Source organism: Pinus tabuliformis, chromosome 5_1 (genome assembly GCF_031772625.1).
Source record: "Pinus tabuliformis cultivar Carrire ecotype Pingquan chromosome 5_1, CPIR1, whole genome shotgun sequence".
NCBI classification, from domain to species: domain Eukaryota; kingdom Viridiplantae; phylum Streptophyta; class Pinopsida; order Pinales; family Pinaceae; genus Pinus; species Pinus tabuliformis.
Window position 1 is genome coordinate 886,220,523 of NC_142305.1, and position 15,066 is coordinate 886,235,588.

The 15,066-nt window shown below is 36.0% G+C and overlaps 1 protein-coding gene across 1 annotated transcript; it reads left to right on the forward strand.

Moving 5' to 3' along the window:
* Positions 1 to 201: 201 nt before the first annotated feature.
* On the forward strand, positions 202 to 5,361 carry LOC149167649 (homeobox-leucine zipper protein ANTHOCYANINLESS 2-like). The gene is made up of 11 exons (XM_089433066.1): positions 202 to 919; positions 1,347 to 1,552; positions 1,718 to 1,835; positions 1,918 to 2,106; positions 2,217 to 2,654; positions 2,826 to 2,927; positions 3,023 to 3,232; positions 3,341 to 3,518; positions 3,806 to 4,077; positions 4,187 to 4,282; positions 4,375 to 5,361. Exons 1-11 carry the CDS (start codon positions 746 to 748, stop codon positions 4,768 to 4,770), a joined length of 2,379 nt encoding a protein of 792 aa, XP_089289192.1. The 5' UTR covers positions 202 to 745; the 3' UTR covers positions 4,771 to 5,361.
* Positions 5,362 to 15,066: the final 9,705 nt, after the last annotated feature.

The following is a 15,066-nucleotide window of genomic DNA, read 5'->3' on the forward strand; positions in this document are numbered from 1 at the left end:
CTAGTCAAGAAAAAAAAGTGGGGACGGGTTGTAGACAAGTAGGTAGCAGTGACAGAGAGCGTCTAAAGTCAGCTGCAGGCTTTTTTTTAATCTCTTCTTTTTCCTAAATCCTGGTACGATTCCCAAGTGAATGTGAAGATAAAAATGAAATTTGTCTTTTACCATAGGCGCTAACTAAGTAGTTTTGTGGTGTAACTTCATACATCTCATCACAAACAAACCATATGGTGTGGGACTGGGCTGGCTGTTCTGGTCCATTGGATTGGTTTTCTTTCAACGAGGAGGAGTGGAGAAAAGGGCAAAGGGGCTAGGGTGGGAAGAGGAATTCACGGGTCTGAGAGAAAAAAGGAAGGTGATTTTGAGTTCGTGTTTCTGTTTGGCAGCAGATGAAAATGGAGGAAGCCAGTTACCACATGCCTGCCCTTCCTGCCTGCCCTATCTAGTTACTCTACTCTCCTCACTTAACCGTATCTTATTTTAGCCCTGACGTTGTTGCTAGGCCTGTTTCTTGTATTGACATCCACAGATAGCAGGGATGGAGAGCCAGCAATGGACCTCAGTCTGTCTTCTTCTACTAACATTCTGACACTTCTTTATCTGTGTGAGGGGTGGTGGAGGTATAAATCTCTGGTCTTCTATTTTCCTCCTTTGCCTTCATTGGTTTGTAATCTGATCTGAGCTCCAGCTCCCTTTGGGATTGGGATTTCTTCATGGGCATAAGGAAGCGGAGGGAGATTCAGGAGTAATGAGTTTTGGGGGCTTCCTAGACAGTGGTTCCAGTGGAAAGCTGATATCTGCTTCTGATCACAACATGGCTTCTGGTGCAATAGCTCAATCTCGTTTGGTTTCTCCTGGTGTCATGCCTTTGGGTAGACCAACTAAAAATATTTACACTTCTCCGGGCCTCTCGCTAGCCTTGGTAAGTACTTCTCAACTGTAACTGTAGTAGTTATATATGTATATATATATATATAGTATAATATCCAAATGTATATGTCAATCTATCAATCAATGCATTTGTGGGGGTGTGGGTAAGGGTGAGGCTGCTCCTGCTTCTGCTCATAGACTGTGAAAATCACATCTGGTACTAATAATACTCAATGTGTGAAACTCATTTGTACTGGTGATCCAGTGTTCTAATATGGAGCTGCCGAGTATTAGTGTTGTTGCAGTGCTTATTGCTATTGGTATTTGGAGGTATTAGGCTACAAGGGTTTGCATTTTACAGTGCAGAAAGTTGAGGTGTTTGTGAGGGTTTTGGGAAAGAGAGGGTATGGTCTGAGTGTGAATGTGTGGTTGAGATCTTGTTGGTTTTAACAAAGACTGAAGTTTTGGGGTTTGGGCAGACGAGTGGAATCGAAGGCCAAGGCGAGGTTGGAGCAAGTGTTGGTGAGTGTGAGCAAGGAAAAAGCAAAGACGAGGAGTATGAGAGTAGATCCGGCAGTGACAATATGGATGGTGGATCTGGAGACGACCAAGATGCAGCAGATAATCCCCCTCGCAAGAAACGATATCACAGGCACACTCCTCAGCAGATTCAAGAATTGGAGGCGTAAGATTTTTTCAACCTGACTAATAGTAGTCCTACAAATACTGCAAATCCCAGCTTTTTGTGCCATGCGACTAAATAGATCTTTCCTTTTTGCTTCTTTAGTGGGTGTCTCTACTGATGGATGGCCTGTTTTACCGTGCCGTGTGCTTGTTTTGATGTGCACAGGCTTTTCAAGGAGTGCCCACATCCTGACGAGAAGCAAAGGTTAGACATCAGCAAACGCCTGAACCTTGAAACTCGACAAGTGAAATTCTGGTTCCAGAACCGTCGTACCCAGATGAAAGTAAGTCAAATCTTATTACCATATTTGCCTGTCTGCAAAATAAGAGAGTATCCTTTGTAATCTTTTACACGTATGGTTACAGACTCAACTTGAGAGACACGAGAATTCCATCCTAAGGCAGGAAAACGAAAAGCTTCGGTCAGAGAACTTGTCAATCAGAGATGCCATGAGAAATCCCATCTGCACAAACTGTGGAGGACCTGCTGTTCTTGGCGAGATGTCCTTTGAAGAGCAGCAAATTCGCATTGAGAATGCCCGCTTAAAAGAAGAGGTTTATCTTGCCCTCTTCCCCTTCAGCTCCCCCAGCTTTGCAAAAAAAAAAACCCATTCTATCTGAAATTTTATCTGAACTTAAAGATTTGTTGGTTTGGATGTATGCAGCTGGATCGATTGTGTGCACTAGCAGGGAAGTTCTTTGGCAGACCCATTCCTTCAATGCCATCTGTTCCCCTTATGCCTAAATCATCCCTAGACCTTGGAGTCGGTGGCATGCCCACTTCGTTGCCCTCGGCTAGTGCAGACTTGATGCATGGACCTGCTGGTGGTCGAACAGGAAACATAATAGGTATTGAGAGGTCGATGCTGGCTGAGCTTGCTTTGGCATCCATGGAAGAGTTGTTCAAGATGGCTCAAGCAGATGAAACCCTTTGGATTCCGAACCTGGATGCTGGTAAAGAAACTCTCAACTATGAAGAATACATGCGCCAATTCCCTTCCACCATTACGCCAAAGCCTATAGGCCTTGCCACTGAGGCTACTAGAGAAACTGGCATGGTGATCACAAACAGCTTGAATCTTGTTGAAACACTCATGGATGTGGTACATAAACTGCAAGTCCTCCTCTCATTGAACTAAATCAGTCATCTCGTAACAGCTCAAATTTCCAAAACTTTGGAGCATGTGCACTGTTCCTACTAAGTGTTTACAAGAGAATTTGAAAAATGATCACTAAGTATATATAATGGCTAAGGTGCTTTTTGTTTTACACAGGATCACTGGAAGGAAATGTTCCCCTGCATGATATCCAGGGCAGCCACAGTCGATGTAATATCGAGCGGAATGGGCGGGACAAGGAACGGTGCACTGCAACTGGTAAGCTTCTAGGATTATTGTGGGGTATTTTTTTTTTCAATTACCATTTTGTTTTACGTTCTGATTACTAAGATGCAGTTTTCTGTGACTTGCAGATGTATGCAGAATTGCAAGTGCTTTCACCGTTGGTTCCTGCTCGAGAGGTTTACTTTCTTCGATTCTGCAAACAGCACGCTGAGGGCGTATGGGCAGTGGTGGATGTATCTGTTGATGGCCTTCGAGATAATTCGCCTGCAGGATTTATGAAATGCAGGAGGTTGCCTTCTGGTTGTTTGATTCAGGACATGCCCAACGGGTATTCGAAGGTTGTGCCCGAATCCTATATCGCTGATAATGGGGAATATGAATTATCATGCGGGTACAGTAACCAATTAATCTCAGATGTAATGTATATGTGTTTGATGAAATATCAGGTGACATGGGTAGAGCATGCGGAGTATGATGATCGTGGAGTGCACAGGCTTTACCGTTCTCTGTTAAATTCCGGGATGGCTTTTGGAGCACAGCGCTGGCTGGCAACTTTACAACGTCAGTGTGAGTGCCTTGCTATTCTCATGGCAACAGCAAACGTTTCAGCAAGAGATCCCACGGGTGAGAGCCACAGTGATGCCCTTTTCTTTTCTTTTTTTCGCACAGAGAACAGCGAGATGTAGAAAATATATCAGGGCGGTTATCTAAATTTTTTTTAGGTTCTTGATGATGGGTAAATTTAGGTTCTTGATGATGGGTGGAGTAAGCTTTTATGTTTTTTTTATGATAAGTGAAGTGTTTCTTAGCAATTTAGGCGAATCTAAGTTTTTACTAAATTTGAAAACACAGTTGTTTTCCTAAAATTCATCTTACGACACTACTTATGAGGAATGCATTCATCTGCATAGCCATCCCGACTCCCAATGGGCGTCGCAGCATGTTGAGACTTGCGCAACGCATGACGGACAATTTCTGTGCTGGAGTGAGTGCGTCGACTGTACACACCTGGAATAAGCTCTCTGGTAACATTGATGACGATGTTCGTGTTATGACAAGAAAGAGCGTTGATGACCCTGGAGAGCCACCTGGTGTCGTGCTGAGCGCGGCCACATCAGTGTGGCTTCCTGTTTCTCCGCAAAGATTATTTGATTTCTTGAGGGATGAGAGACTTAGAAGCGAGGTAAGGAATAACTGGACTCAATAATTCATAGCATGGCATTGTTTTTTCTATTTCGTTTCATCCACAGCCGGTACTCTCTACTGACCACTGATAAAAAAAACTGGAGCAGTGGGATATACTGTCAAATGGAGGTCCAATGCAAGAAATGGCTCACATTCCGAAAGGACAAGATCCTGGCAACTGTGTTTCTCTTCTAAGAGCAAGCGTATGTTCCTTTTTTTTCCCTTCGAAATTCTTCTTGGAGAATAATTCCTCTCATGAAACCCTAACCCTAACTGTGAATGTTTTTGATTTTAGGCCATGAATTCCAACCAAAGCAGCAGCATGTTGATCCTGCAAGAGACTTGCACAGATGCATCGGGGTCTCTTGTAGTTTATGCTCCAGTGGACATCCCAGCCATGCATGTGGTTATGAGTGGGGGTGATCCAGCTTATGTTGCCCTCTTACCCTCTGGCTTTGCCATTCTTCCAGACGGACCAGAATGCAGGCCCCTTGCACTAAACCCTACTGGAAATGGCGTTGGAGTCAACAGCCCGCGTGTGGGAGGATCACTTTTAACAGTTGCATTCCAGATATTAGTCAACAGCTTGCCAACAGCCAAACTCACAGTAGAATCAGTGGAGACAGTGAACAACCTCATATCCTGTACCGTGCAGAAAATCAAGGCAGCTCTGCACTGTGAAGATGCTTGACATAAATCTCTCCCTCTTAATCCTCACTGTCTAGTTTTTTTGTGTCCCCATAAGCTTTTTTGTTTTTGTTTGGTCCATGCCAATCAATGTTTAACGTGCAAGGTAAGGGGAGTTGGCATTGGCACTGGGCAGTTATGAGGGGATCTCAACACCAATTTGCTCGCATTGAGCTGGGTGTTGATTTGTCCCTCACAGTAACAGCCACAGCCACCTCCTCCTGCCTGCTTTCACCTTTGTCCTGGGATGGACAGCAATGGGATTACTGAGATCACATGATATATGTAACTGAAAAAAATTCATGAAGGATGCGTAGTGGAGTCAAGAACGCACCACATATATCCTTGCCAAGTGGTAAACAAAACTGAAACCAGCCAGACAAAGCTTCTTTCCTTGGCAATGCAATTATCAAACAAACATGATGTTTGCACAAGCTTTACCACCATGCAAGGGTACTGGTTCGGGTATTGACTCCCCGCAAAATCTTAATCGTTTGCTACTCTCATCTTTCAGTTAAACTCGATCATCCATTCATGTACATGATATGACATGACGGCATTGATATTATTTAGCTTAATTGCAGGTTTTGGATGATAGACTTTTGCATTTTTGTTCACTTATCAGGGTAGGTATGTTGTGTCTTTTGCTTGTTTAAATTCTGTTTATAATTCATTTCCTTTGTGCATAAGTCTGTGCATTAATGTGGTGTAGCAAAGGTTAATGCCTGCAAGAATTGACAGTGTTAGTCAAGTTTTTTTGGTTTCCTACATAAAAAATCAAGCAGGTTTTGTTTTGAAAGCCCCTTTTTTCACTGCAATACAGAAAGTTGGTATGGACATTTTAGCCTTTTAACTGCGTGCTATCAATTACATATTTGAATTCAAGCAAGAATAGTGAATGTGTCAAGCATGTTATAAACTTATATCATATAATACAAAACATTGGCAATGATAAAGAATATTTTCATGTTTCATATAACATATCTGGAGTAAGATAACACCGTGATTGCTTTCTTTTGCTACAGTGCATTGAGCCTTATTGTTGAATGTGTCGAGCATTTCATTTTTCCGACTTCCAGTAATTTGGTTACTATCTAATGTAGTTCATCAACATTTTTCGATAAGCACCATGCTGATTGGTAGCACACCATGTTGATCGGTTTGCTTTCAAATAAATGTTCTCTGGTAATCAATTATTATGTGGTAGTAATTTTTGAGGCTCTATATCTTTAAGGCATTCCATTGGGTTTGAATGAAATCCTTTCCATTCAATTGAAAATCCCGGCTGTATCTATCCCTTTGCTAAAGATTGGGGTGAAGATTTTGATCAACTAGGATTCTCTACAATAGATTATATGTGGTAAATGAGATTGTCATGTCTCCTCTGAATTTCCAATATTTTCTTACATATCATGGCTAAAATTCCCAAAACATCATAAATTCTTACTTAGAATCCTCTCGTTGTGAGAGGCCAAATCGATAGGGAAGTCCATTGCCAAACATTCTGGAGATTGGATTATACAAACAAACATATATCCTCCAAAACTTAAAAAGAAGGTGAAGGGAGAGAGCTACAGCAACCAAAACTTACAAGAAATCCAAGGGGAGAAGGGGCTTGGTGTGAGATAGATCCAACAAATTTGCCAAGCAAACCTCACCATAATGACTAAACCTCAACTATGAGTCTCCCTATCCCAACTGCAAATTGTATATTGCCTTCACGTACTTCATAAGTCGGGTATGTACTTATGAAGGTTAAGTGTGACGGTACCTTGCATGTGAATTATGCAAATTTATCATGTGGGAGTTATAATGTGGATCATTGAGATTTGATAAGTGGTTTATTTATTGCTCACCATTAAAACAAAGAAAATTCCAAGAGTTAAAATTATCATTTTTTTAATAAATTTTATTTAGTTTTCCATCTTTTGTTGTATAGAGTTTTTTAGAATTAGAATGAATTGCTTTATTTGTTTGTATAAAGCAAGTGTTTTTGTGGTCAAATTTGGTTTAGTTGAGATGGTTAGAGATAATGTTGTTACCTTTGCATTCTAGTTCATTTTTGCAAGTGACATGCTGAATTCATAAATATATTATTGTAATGGCTTTAAGCCTGGCTAGCCTTAAATAATCTCCCTTCATCACTATAATTTTAGGTTTTCGTAAAAACATTAGAGCTTAGAGAAGTTTCAGCAACCAACATACAAAATGAGGTTTTGAGCTTAGAGAAGTTTCAGCAACAAACATATAAAATGAGGTTTTTGTATAAATGTGTGTGATATTAATTCCCCCACCCGTTATGATTATGATTTAATTTTCTTAAAATGATTTTCAAGCTATATTATTATATCCACATTAAATCATAGTTTAAAAAAAAAAAAAAAGTTATGAGGTTCATTTGAGGATTTTAAAATATTGGCCATCTAATCACTTCATTACAAATTAAGGGAGTGATATTTGTATGTGTTGACGGTGCTGGACCCGCCAACATTTAGGGGATATCTGTGGTATGAAGTCCCAACTAAACCCCACGTCATTTGGTGTAGGATTCCCATACAATATGATGGTCTAGTTGCCATTATATTAAATATTTTCCTTAGCTCTTGTTGTTTAGCACATGAAAGTGTTATGCTTGTATCTTCAAAAAGTGAGGTGAGTATGCTTGGTGAGTGCGTAATGTAAATTTGTGTCTTTCTTACTATTTTAATTCATCAAAAATGGAAATCATGTTATTTAGAACATTTATTTATTTAATCTATTGAATAAAAAACAAAAAATTAAATTAAACAAATTAATTTTTTTTAATTATGTTTAGAAAATTTATTTATTTAATCTATTGAATAAAAAACAAAAAATTAAATTAAACAAAGTAAATTTTTTTTAATTATGTTTTAGAAGATTTGATAGATCAAATTTATTATAAAAAACAATTTACATATATTTTCTATTAAATACCAATTTTATTAATATAAAGAAAATAAAATATTTACAATAATAAAGAAAATAAAAAATTGGTGAAAAGTAAGAACTAAATTTAGGAAAATGGGTTATAAAAATAAATGATATAAATAAAGCATCTCCTGAAAATAAAAAAAAAATTGGTGAAAAGTAGAATTAAATTTATGAAAATAGGGCAAAAAAATAAATGATATGAATAAAGCATTTCATGAATATAAATTTTAATATATTTAATAATATGCTGAAATATGGAGGAATGTATAAATTTAATAATGGTTTTTATGCTTTTTTATATTTAGAAATTTTTAATTATTTTTGTTCAAGGTAGTAGAGGCTTTTTTGGTAGCACAATCTTTTAAAATATATGGCTAAATATTTATCTTATATTTTCATAAAATTATGATTTGATAAATGTTATTGAATATACATTTGGTATGTTTGCATAGTGTATAATTTCTATATTTTATAAAATATATTGATAAACATTTATACCTTAACATTTTGATAAAATTAAGGCTTAGTAATTGTTATTGAATACACATTTGGTATGTTTGCATAGTATAATACATATATATATTTTTATAAAATACAATGAGAATAATCATATGTTTGATAATCTTATACTTTATATTATATATATTTTGATAACAATATTTATTATTTGTTATTTGAAATATTTTAGATTATATATATTTTATGAATAAGATGTAAGCTCTTTTTAAAAAAGGAAAAAGAAAATGTGTTAATGGTATTTTATATATAGTTTGAGAAAATGTATAATACTTTTTTCACTAGAGATAAAAACTATTCATAAATTATCAAAATCTAGTCCAGTTATGATTGTAGTTATCCAAGGCAATAGCTCAAAGCTCAAAGGTATATTAAAAGACTTAAGAGAAATATGCATATGATAAACATAAGGAAAGGCCATGTAAAGCTATATCATATGCCTTGTCTCAAACATTATCATGAAGCTAGCATAGATAATTCTCCATGCCTGAAACGTTATCCTTCTTTGATAGCAAACCCTTATTTATAAAATTTTCTCCTCAGTGTTTAATCCATTAAAATTGATAGAAAAATCATACAATTAACCTCCATTCCATTAACTTTGGAATTTAACTGAGTGTATATTGAAATTTACTTCACTTACACATACTTCCATTTGAAAATAAAAGTACATCATCAACAAAAAAAATATGTGTTAGACTTTCATTTCTTCCCACCTTGATGCCCTAGATGCATCTCACTCTTCGAGCTTCAAGGATTGGCTTGCTTAAATCCTTTGCAATTAGAGGGGATAAATAAAGGGATAATGTACAACCTTTATTAAGATCTTAGAAGGTTTAAAGAAAGGAGAAGTTGCCTCATTAATAATGGTTTCAAATGTAACTAAAGTCACACACCCTATAATCCAGTTGGCAATAGGGAGACAAAAGGACAATCATAATAATCTCAAACACATTGTCCTGCCTTGTCAAGTGCCCTAGACAAATCAATTTGATCGCCATAGCTAGTATCTTTTTGGTTCTAGTATATGTCAAATTTCTAAAGGCCCTAGATGATTCTCGCCCGATGTTTCTCTTAATTAAATAAGTTAAGACTCGAACTTATTTAATCACAAAAGTGAATATTTTTGAACATGCAACAATCACACATATGATTGGAAAAATGAACAAGGAAGCAACACTGAATAGCACACATGCACAATGAATTGTCCTTTCAAATCAATGTATCATTCCAATGAGCCCAACTTACAAGGTACCTTTACAGTCTTCTGTAATTTAGTAGTTGTGCAATAAACAAAACACTACAAAATAGAGAAATATAACTTGATAAACTAGAAGCATGGCTCTATGGAATAAACAAGGAAGCAACTATCATTGTACAACTATAGGACTCTATTATTGTGCAAATTCTCTCTTGTTTGCTACAATAGATTTGCACTTTCTCCTCTCATACTCACTCTCCTTCGTCTCTCGGTCTTTGCCTCTCTCAAGTGTTTTCACATCTATTGCAACTTCTCCGATCTTTTCCTATTTATGATTTTAGAGAGATAACTAATCTCCTTGATCCTGGCAACTAATTTCCCATATCCTAGAAACTAATTTCCTTAATCCTAGAAACCACCTTATCTGAACAATGAGGTGTACAACTAAGATTAGGATAAATCTAACTCACTAATATTGTATTGTATTTCATTTGTATTTCTAAATCAAGGAGAATATGTGAAATTTGACTTTCACTTGTATTTATTTAAGTGAAATTAGAAGGTGGTATTATTTTTAGCTTTTACTATGTGGTAACTTCAAGTTATCTCGAAGTACTTCTCACATGTTCACACCCAGCTTGTGCATGAAGCTCTCACTCAAGTTTTATTTTTCGACAATATATGTAACCCTTCCTAAGAATATTGAATAGCTTTGTGGATTTCTTTGCTTTCAAAAAATCCAATTTGTTGTAGTGAGATCACAATAAATAATACCTTTCTCAACCTTGTAGTTGGAACATTTGAAATTATCTTATAGACACAATTACACAAAGATATGACCTTGAATTTGTTAAATGGATCAAGTTTATCCACTTTTTGAATAAGATATATGGAAGTTGTATTAAAAGAACCCAACACTTTTCCATTAAGTCTCACCTCCTCCATCACCCTTAGCAAATCATCACCTAGAAGCATATAAAAACAAAGATAAAATACTATAGTCCACCCCTACGGGCTTGGGATTTTTTCTTTTTGAAATGAATACAAAATAGTTAATAGTTCATCCTTAGAAACTCTCATACAATTTTTGGTTGTCTTCTTCTGTAATCAAGGGAAATAGGAGGTCACCATAACTATTTCAACAATATTAACAACCTCTAGGTTTTTATAAATGGACTAAACGTGACTAACCCCCTTCTCAACTAGTCCTTTGAAATTTTTAACCATTTCTCCATCCTCCTTCCTCATATCCCAAATAATATGGATATTTTTGTGATAAATACTAAACTAGTAAAAATATTTAGTATTTTCATCCCCTATTTCCATCTAGGTTTTCTAACTCTTCATTATCCACTTCACCTTACTAATGTTCAACAATTTCCTCTCCCTAGCTTCCAATTCCTTAAGTTACGTAAGTTCTGCTTCACTACATCAAAACATTATTAATAAAAAAGTATATAATCACCTTCTTAGCCTCAACAATATATTTGTTTATGCTCTTATGTCATTCCCTTGACCAAACAACATCCTGACTTTTAGCACCTTCAAGGAGGATGAAAACTACTCATTATCATATAGTTTCTATCAAAACTTTTCTTGTACATTTAACAAGACTCTAAAATTCCTCTTCCATTATCCAACACAGATTAAATTGGAATGGGCTTGAAGGCTTAGTTTTTGAAATATCAAATAGGAAAAAACAAAGGCTATCATAAAAAACTCCACTCATTGCTACCCGAGTCCTAACTTTGCCCACCCTTGTAACAACTTAGTTGAAATAATTTGTCAAGTCATTTAGAAACAACATAATAACCAACATACAATTATTTCTTCACATAATCTTAATATGGATAAGCCCACATCAACCAAAACAATGAAATCAATCTAACGCAGGAAGAAATTAGTAGGATAGTCCACCCTAGTCAATTTCCCCTAAACTTCCACCCTATTTACAATAATATTCATCTCTCCAACCAAAATCAACTGACTATCCCTAATCACGTGTAGAGAAAACATTCTCCTAAAATACTTGCTTTCCCTTGTAAGGACCATACACATCTATCATAGTGATAAGCTACCTGAGCATCTTACTTATGAATTTCAAAAACCTAAAAAAAGAAAAGAAAAGCTCTAGTCATATCCAAACTTGAATACCACCCTATAATTAAACCCTCAAATTGGCCACCAAAACCCAAAGCAATAAACTCCTAATAATTAAGACTACCAATTAAAGAGTCCCCATGACCCATAGTCTCCTTAAATAAATAATTTTAGGCTTCTCAATCTCAATAAGTTTCATGAGGTCTAGCCTTGTATTTTCATTTTTCGAACCCTTAGTTTTAAATGAGAGTACAATAATTTTGTAACTCCCTTAGGGTTATGGCCAACTCCTAAGAACCCCCATAATTTTTCATTATTTACTCAATTGAATCTCAATAGCGATTTTCTTCTTAGCATGTTGCATATAAGGCTTACAACCCACATATTTATGAGCCTTTATGTAGTGTAGTCCCAAACCCCCATAAAATTCCCTCCCATAATTAATGCCTATTTTCTTAGATCTCAAGCGTTATCTACACTTTTTGTTGTCCTCCATGATCCTGGAATCCAAATTGAGGCCTTGACAAATACCCATTCATGAAAACTTAACCTCTAAACTTGAATTTGAATAAGGAGCAACTAAAGAAGAACTATTGAAATCTAGAAGAGACATAGTAGGATTAGGAGTCATAGTCCCCCCTCCCTTCTTTACCTTACTCTTGAAATTAGTAATGCATGCAAGTGTGGCTAGGTTTTTCCAATTTCCATGTAGATCTAAGTTATCGACCCCTAAATTAATTGGTCTTGGAGAGATATAGAGGTGTCTTCCACATCTTCCATTAACTTTGCATGGGATGATGAACCATCATCACCCTTTTGTATGGGACTAGGAATTGGCAATTGGGAATGGTGATGATGATGAACCATCCTCACCATAGGATTAGCCGCGGCTTTATATTTTTACAACTGACCATCCCTTAGCCAGATCGTGACACCATTAAAGGAACTTTAATTCACTCAGGTAAAGGATGAAAGTGAAGGCCAATCTCCTTCACAACAAATTTACAATAGGATCCCCTCTTCTCCATTGATCACAAGGATTCCACAAACTCTTAGCCACCACTCTGGCTATTAGAGGAAAATTTAGCCTAAAGTGCCCATGAAATTTTCACATAATTTCCATGTCATAATATGTAAACCAATCAAAATGATTTAAATTTAAAAGGAGGTACATGTAAATATTTTGGAATGAAAAGAAGAAAAACTAGTTTTTTTAATTGTATTTTTGGCTTATCTTCTTATCGGTTTACTCAAATTTCAAGCTACTCTATCTCTTTTATATTCTAAACATGAAATAAAGACTAGATTTTTTTTCAAACCTGGTACATATAAAACATTGTTGAGATGAACGTTTCTACCAGATTCTAGCTCAATGAATGCCTTTCCAACTCCTTTGACTTCATAACTGTGGTTATCTCCAAGCTCTACTATTTGGGATGACCTATTTTCCATAATGCTTGAGAGATTTCCATGATCTCCTGTCATATGTCTTGAAGCACCACTATCTACAAGCCATATATCATCATCAATAGAACTTGTTAGAGAAGAAAAGTAAAAGGAATCTTTGCCACCTTTAGACTTATTTGGATGCTCATGTTTAATGTTAGTTGCGAAGGCATGTTTTTTTTCTTTCTCTTTCTGTTATTACCCATATAAGGAAAATCCTTCTTATAATGTCCAAATTTTTGACAACCATAGTATTGAATTCTTGAAAAATCCTTCTTTTGGGGAGGAGGTGATCTTCTTCCTAACTTCTTTTTTTGAAAGCCAAACTTATTCTTTCCTCTATTATTCTTGAAGTGATATTCCAATGCTTAAGAAGCTTCTTCCTTTTTGTCTCTTGATATAAGCCTTGATTCGTCATGAGAACAAGAGTTCTATAATTTTTAAAATGAAGGAGATTCTTTCCAGCTACTTATACCAGCTGCAAATGCATCCCATGACCTCTGTAGGCCATTGAGTTATGTAGTCATAATCATTCTCAGAAATAGTTTCTCCAATTTCTTGATTTGTCTCTTATTTTTGAAATCCTTACGAAATATGAAGCCATAATGTCCTTATTTTTCATCATTACATCATTAAGCTCATGACTTGACTAACATTCTTGATAGTAAATATATTATTTAGGACATCATACCTATTCTTAGAAGTATCTAGCTTTGCAATATAGGAAATTAGATGATCTCTGATGGAGTCCATAATAAGACTCATGGCAATTATGTCACCCTCCTTAAACTTCTCCTTTCCTACAATGTCTGCTAGTTCTACAACCTTCCCTATCACGATATCCAAAACTTTGTTCTTTGCAAGAATAAGATCGACTGTAAGTTTCCAAGCTTTGTAGTTTGAGGTTCTTTCCAACTTATTCTTAGATTTCATAGAAGAAGCCATGGATGCAAATCAACAAGGACTTAAAAATTAGTGATATGAATGTAGGGTTTCTTCAAAGACGATCTCAATGTTCCTTCCTTCAACAAAGTTCAGATACCATGTTGAATTTCCTAACTGCGAAAGACACTAGCACAATATTTCTGAAAAAATGATAATAACTTTTAATGTTGATACTATTTTAAATATTCCAATATATCATTTAGCAATTATACTTCAAAAATTAAACAATACAAGAAAAGTGGAACAATAGAGATCACAATGAACAAATAGAAGACAAGATTTACCCTGGGAAAACCCACAAGGGGAAAATCCCAACAACCTTTTCAATAGAGAAATTATTTTGTTCAACCAGAGACACACCTAGACCTATGGTTAGACTTGGTCAACCCCTCTAAGTCAAGCCTCCCAATCTGATCCAGCACTTCACTCTGCTTGATTTGACCCAAAATTTGGACCCTCCTGTAATACAAGAATACTCGAATTTTGGCCCCCAGAAACTACCTAGAAATTTCAAACTATAGGGAGAGAGGGAGAGAGAGAGAGACTATTGGACATGCAAGCTTGAGAGAGATAGAGAAGAGATCCAATTCATCCTTCTTTTTTGTCCTTGTCCTTCTTGATCTTCACTAGGATGCCCATAATCTGTCTTCTTGAGAGAGTGCAAATTGGTGGTGAGAAATGAGGCCAAGCTACCTTTATATAGTCATTTGCTGGGTGGAATGGGTGTGTGCTTTTCATGGGCTGACTTGACATAGAGGGAGGCCGACTTGACAACTTGGAGCCAAAAATTTCAAATTAAAGAATTCAAATTTTCTTCTTTCAAAAGGCCAAATGAGACTTTACTTAATATGATTTTCTTTTGACTAACATTTAAAATATGCTTTAAATCAATATAAATACATCAAGTGACGAAATATACATTATGAAGATTGACAATAGTTACAAAATTTGACAAATGGAACCTCCACAAACTCATAGTGCTTGTATATTGTTTGAAATTCTATCTTATGGATATCCTCATTCTTTATTTTGACTTGGTGATATTGAGAGCTTAAATATATCTTGGAAAACACATTGGCTCCACTCAGTTGTTCAAGCAAGTCATTGATCCATGAAAATGGGTATCTGTTCTTGGTAGTC

Excerpts from the sequence above, each read along its gene's own strand:
- LOC149167649 (XM_089433066.1), top strand. The coding sequence starts at position 746 with ATGAGTTTTGGGGGCTTCCTAGACAGTGGTTCCAGTGGAAAGCTGATA. Across the intron at positions 3,233-3,340 it reads TGCCCAACGGGTATTCGAAG|GTGACATGGGTAGAGCATGC; the intron begins GTTGTGCCCGAA and ends ATGAAATATCAG. Across the intron at positions 4,078-4,186 it reads ATGAGAGACTTAGAAGCGAG|TGGGATATACTGTCAAATGG; the intron begins GTAAGGAATAAC and ends AAACTGGAGCAG.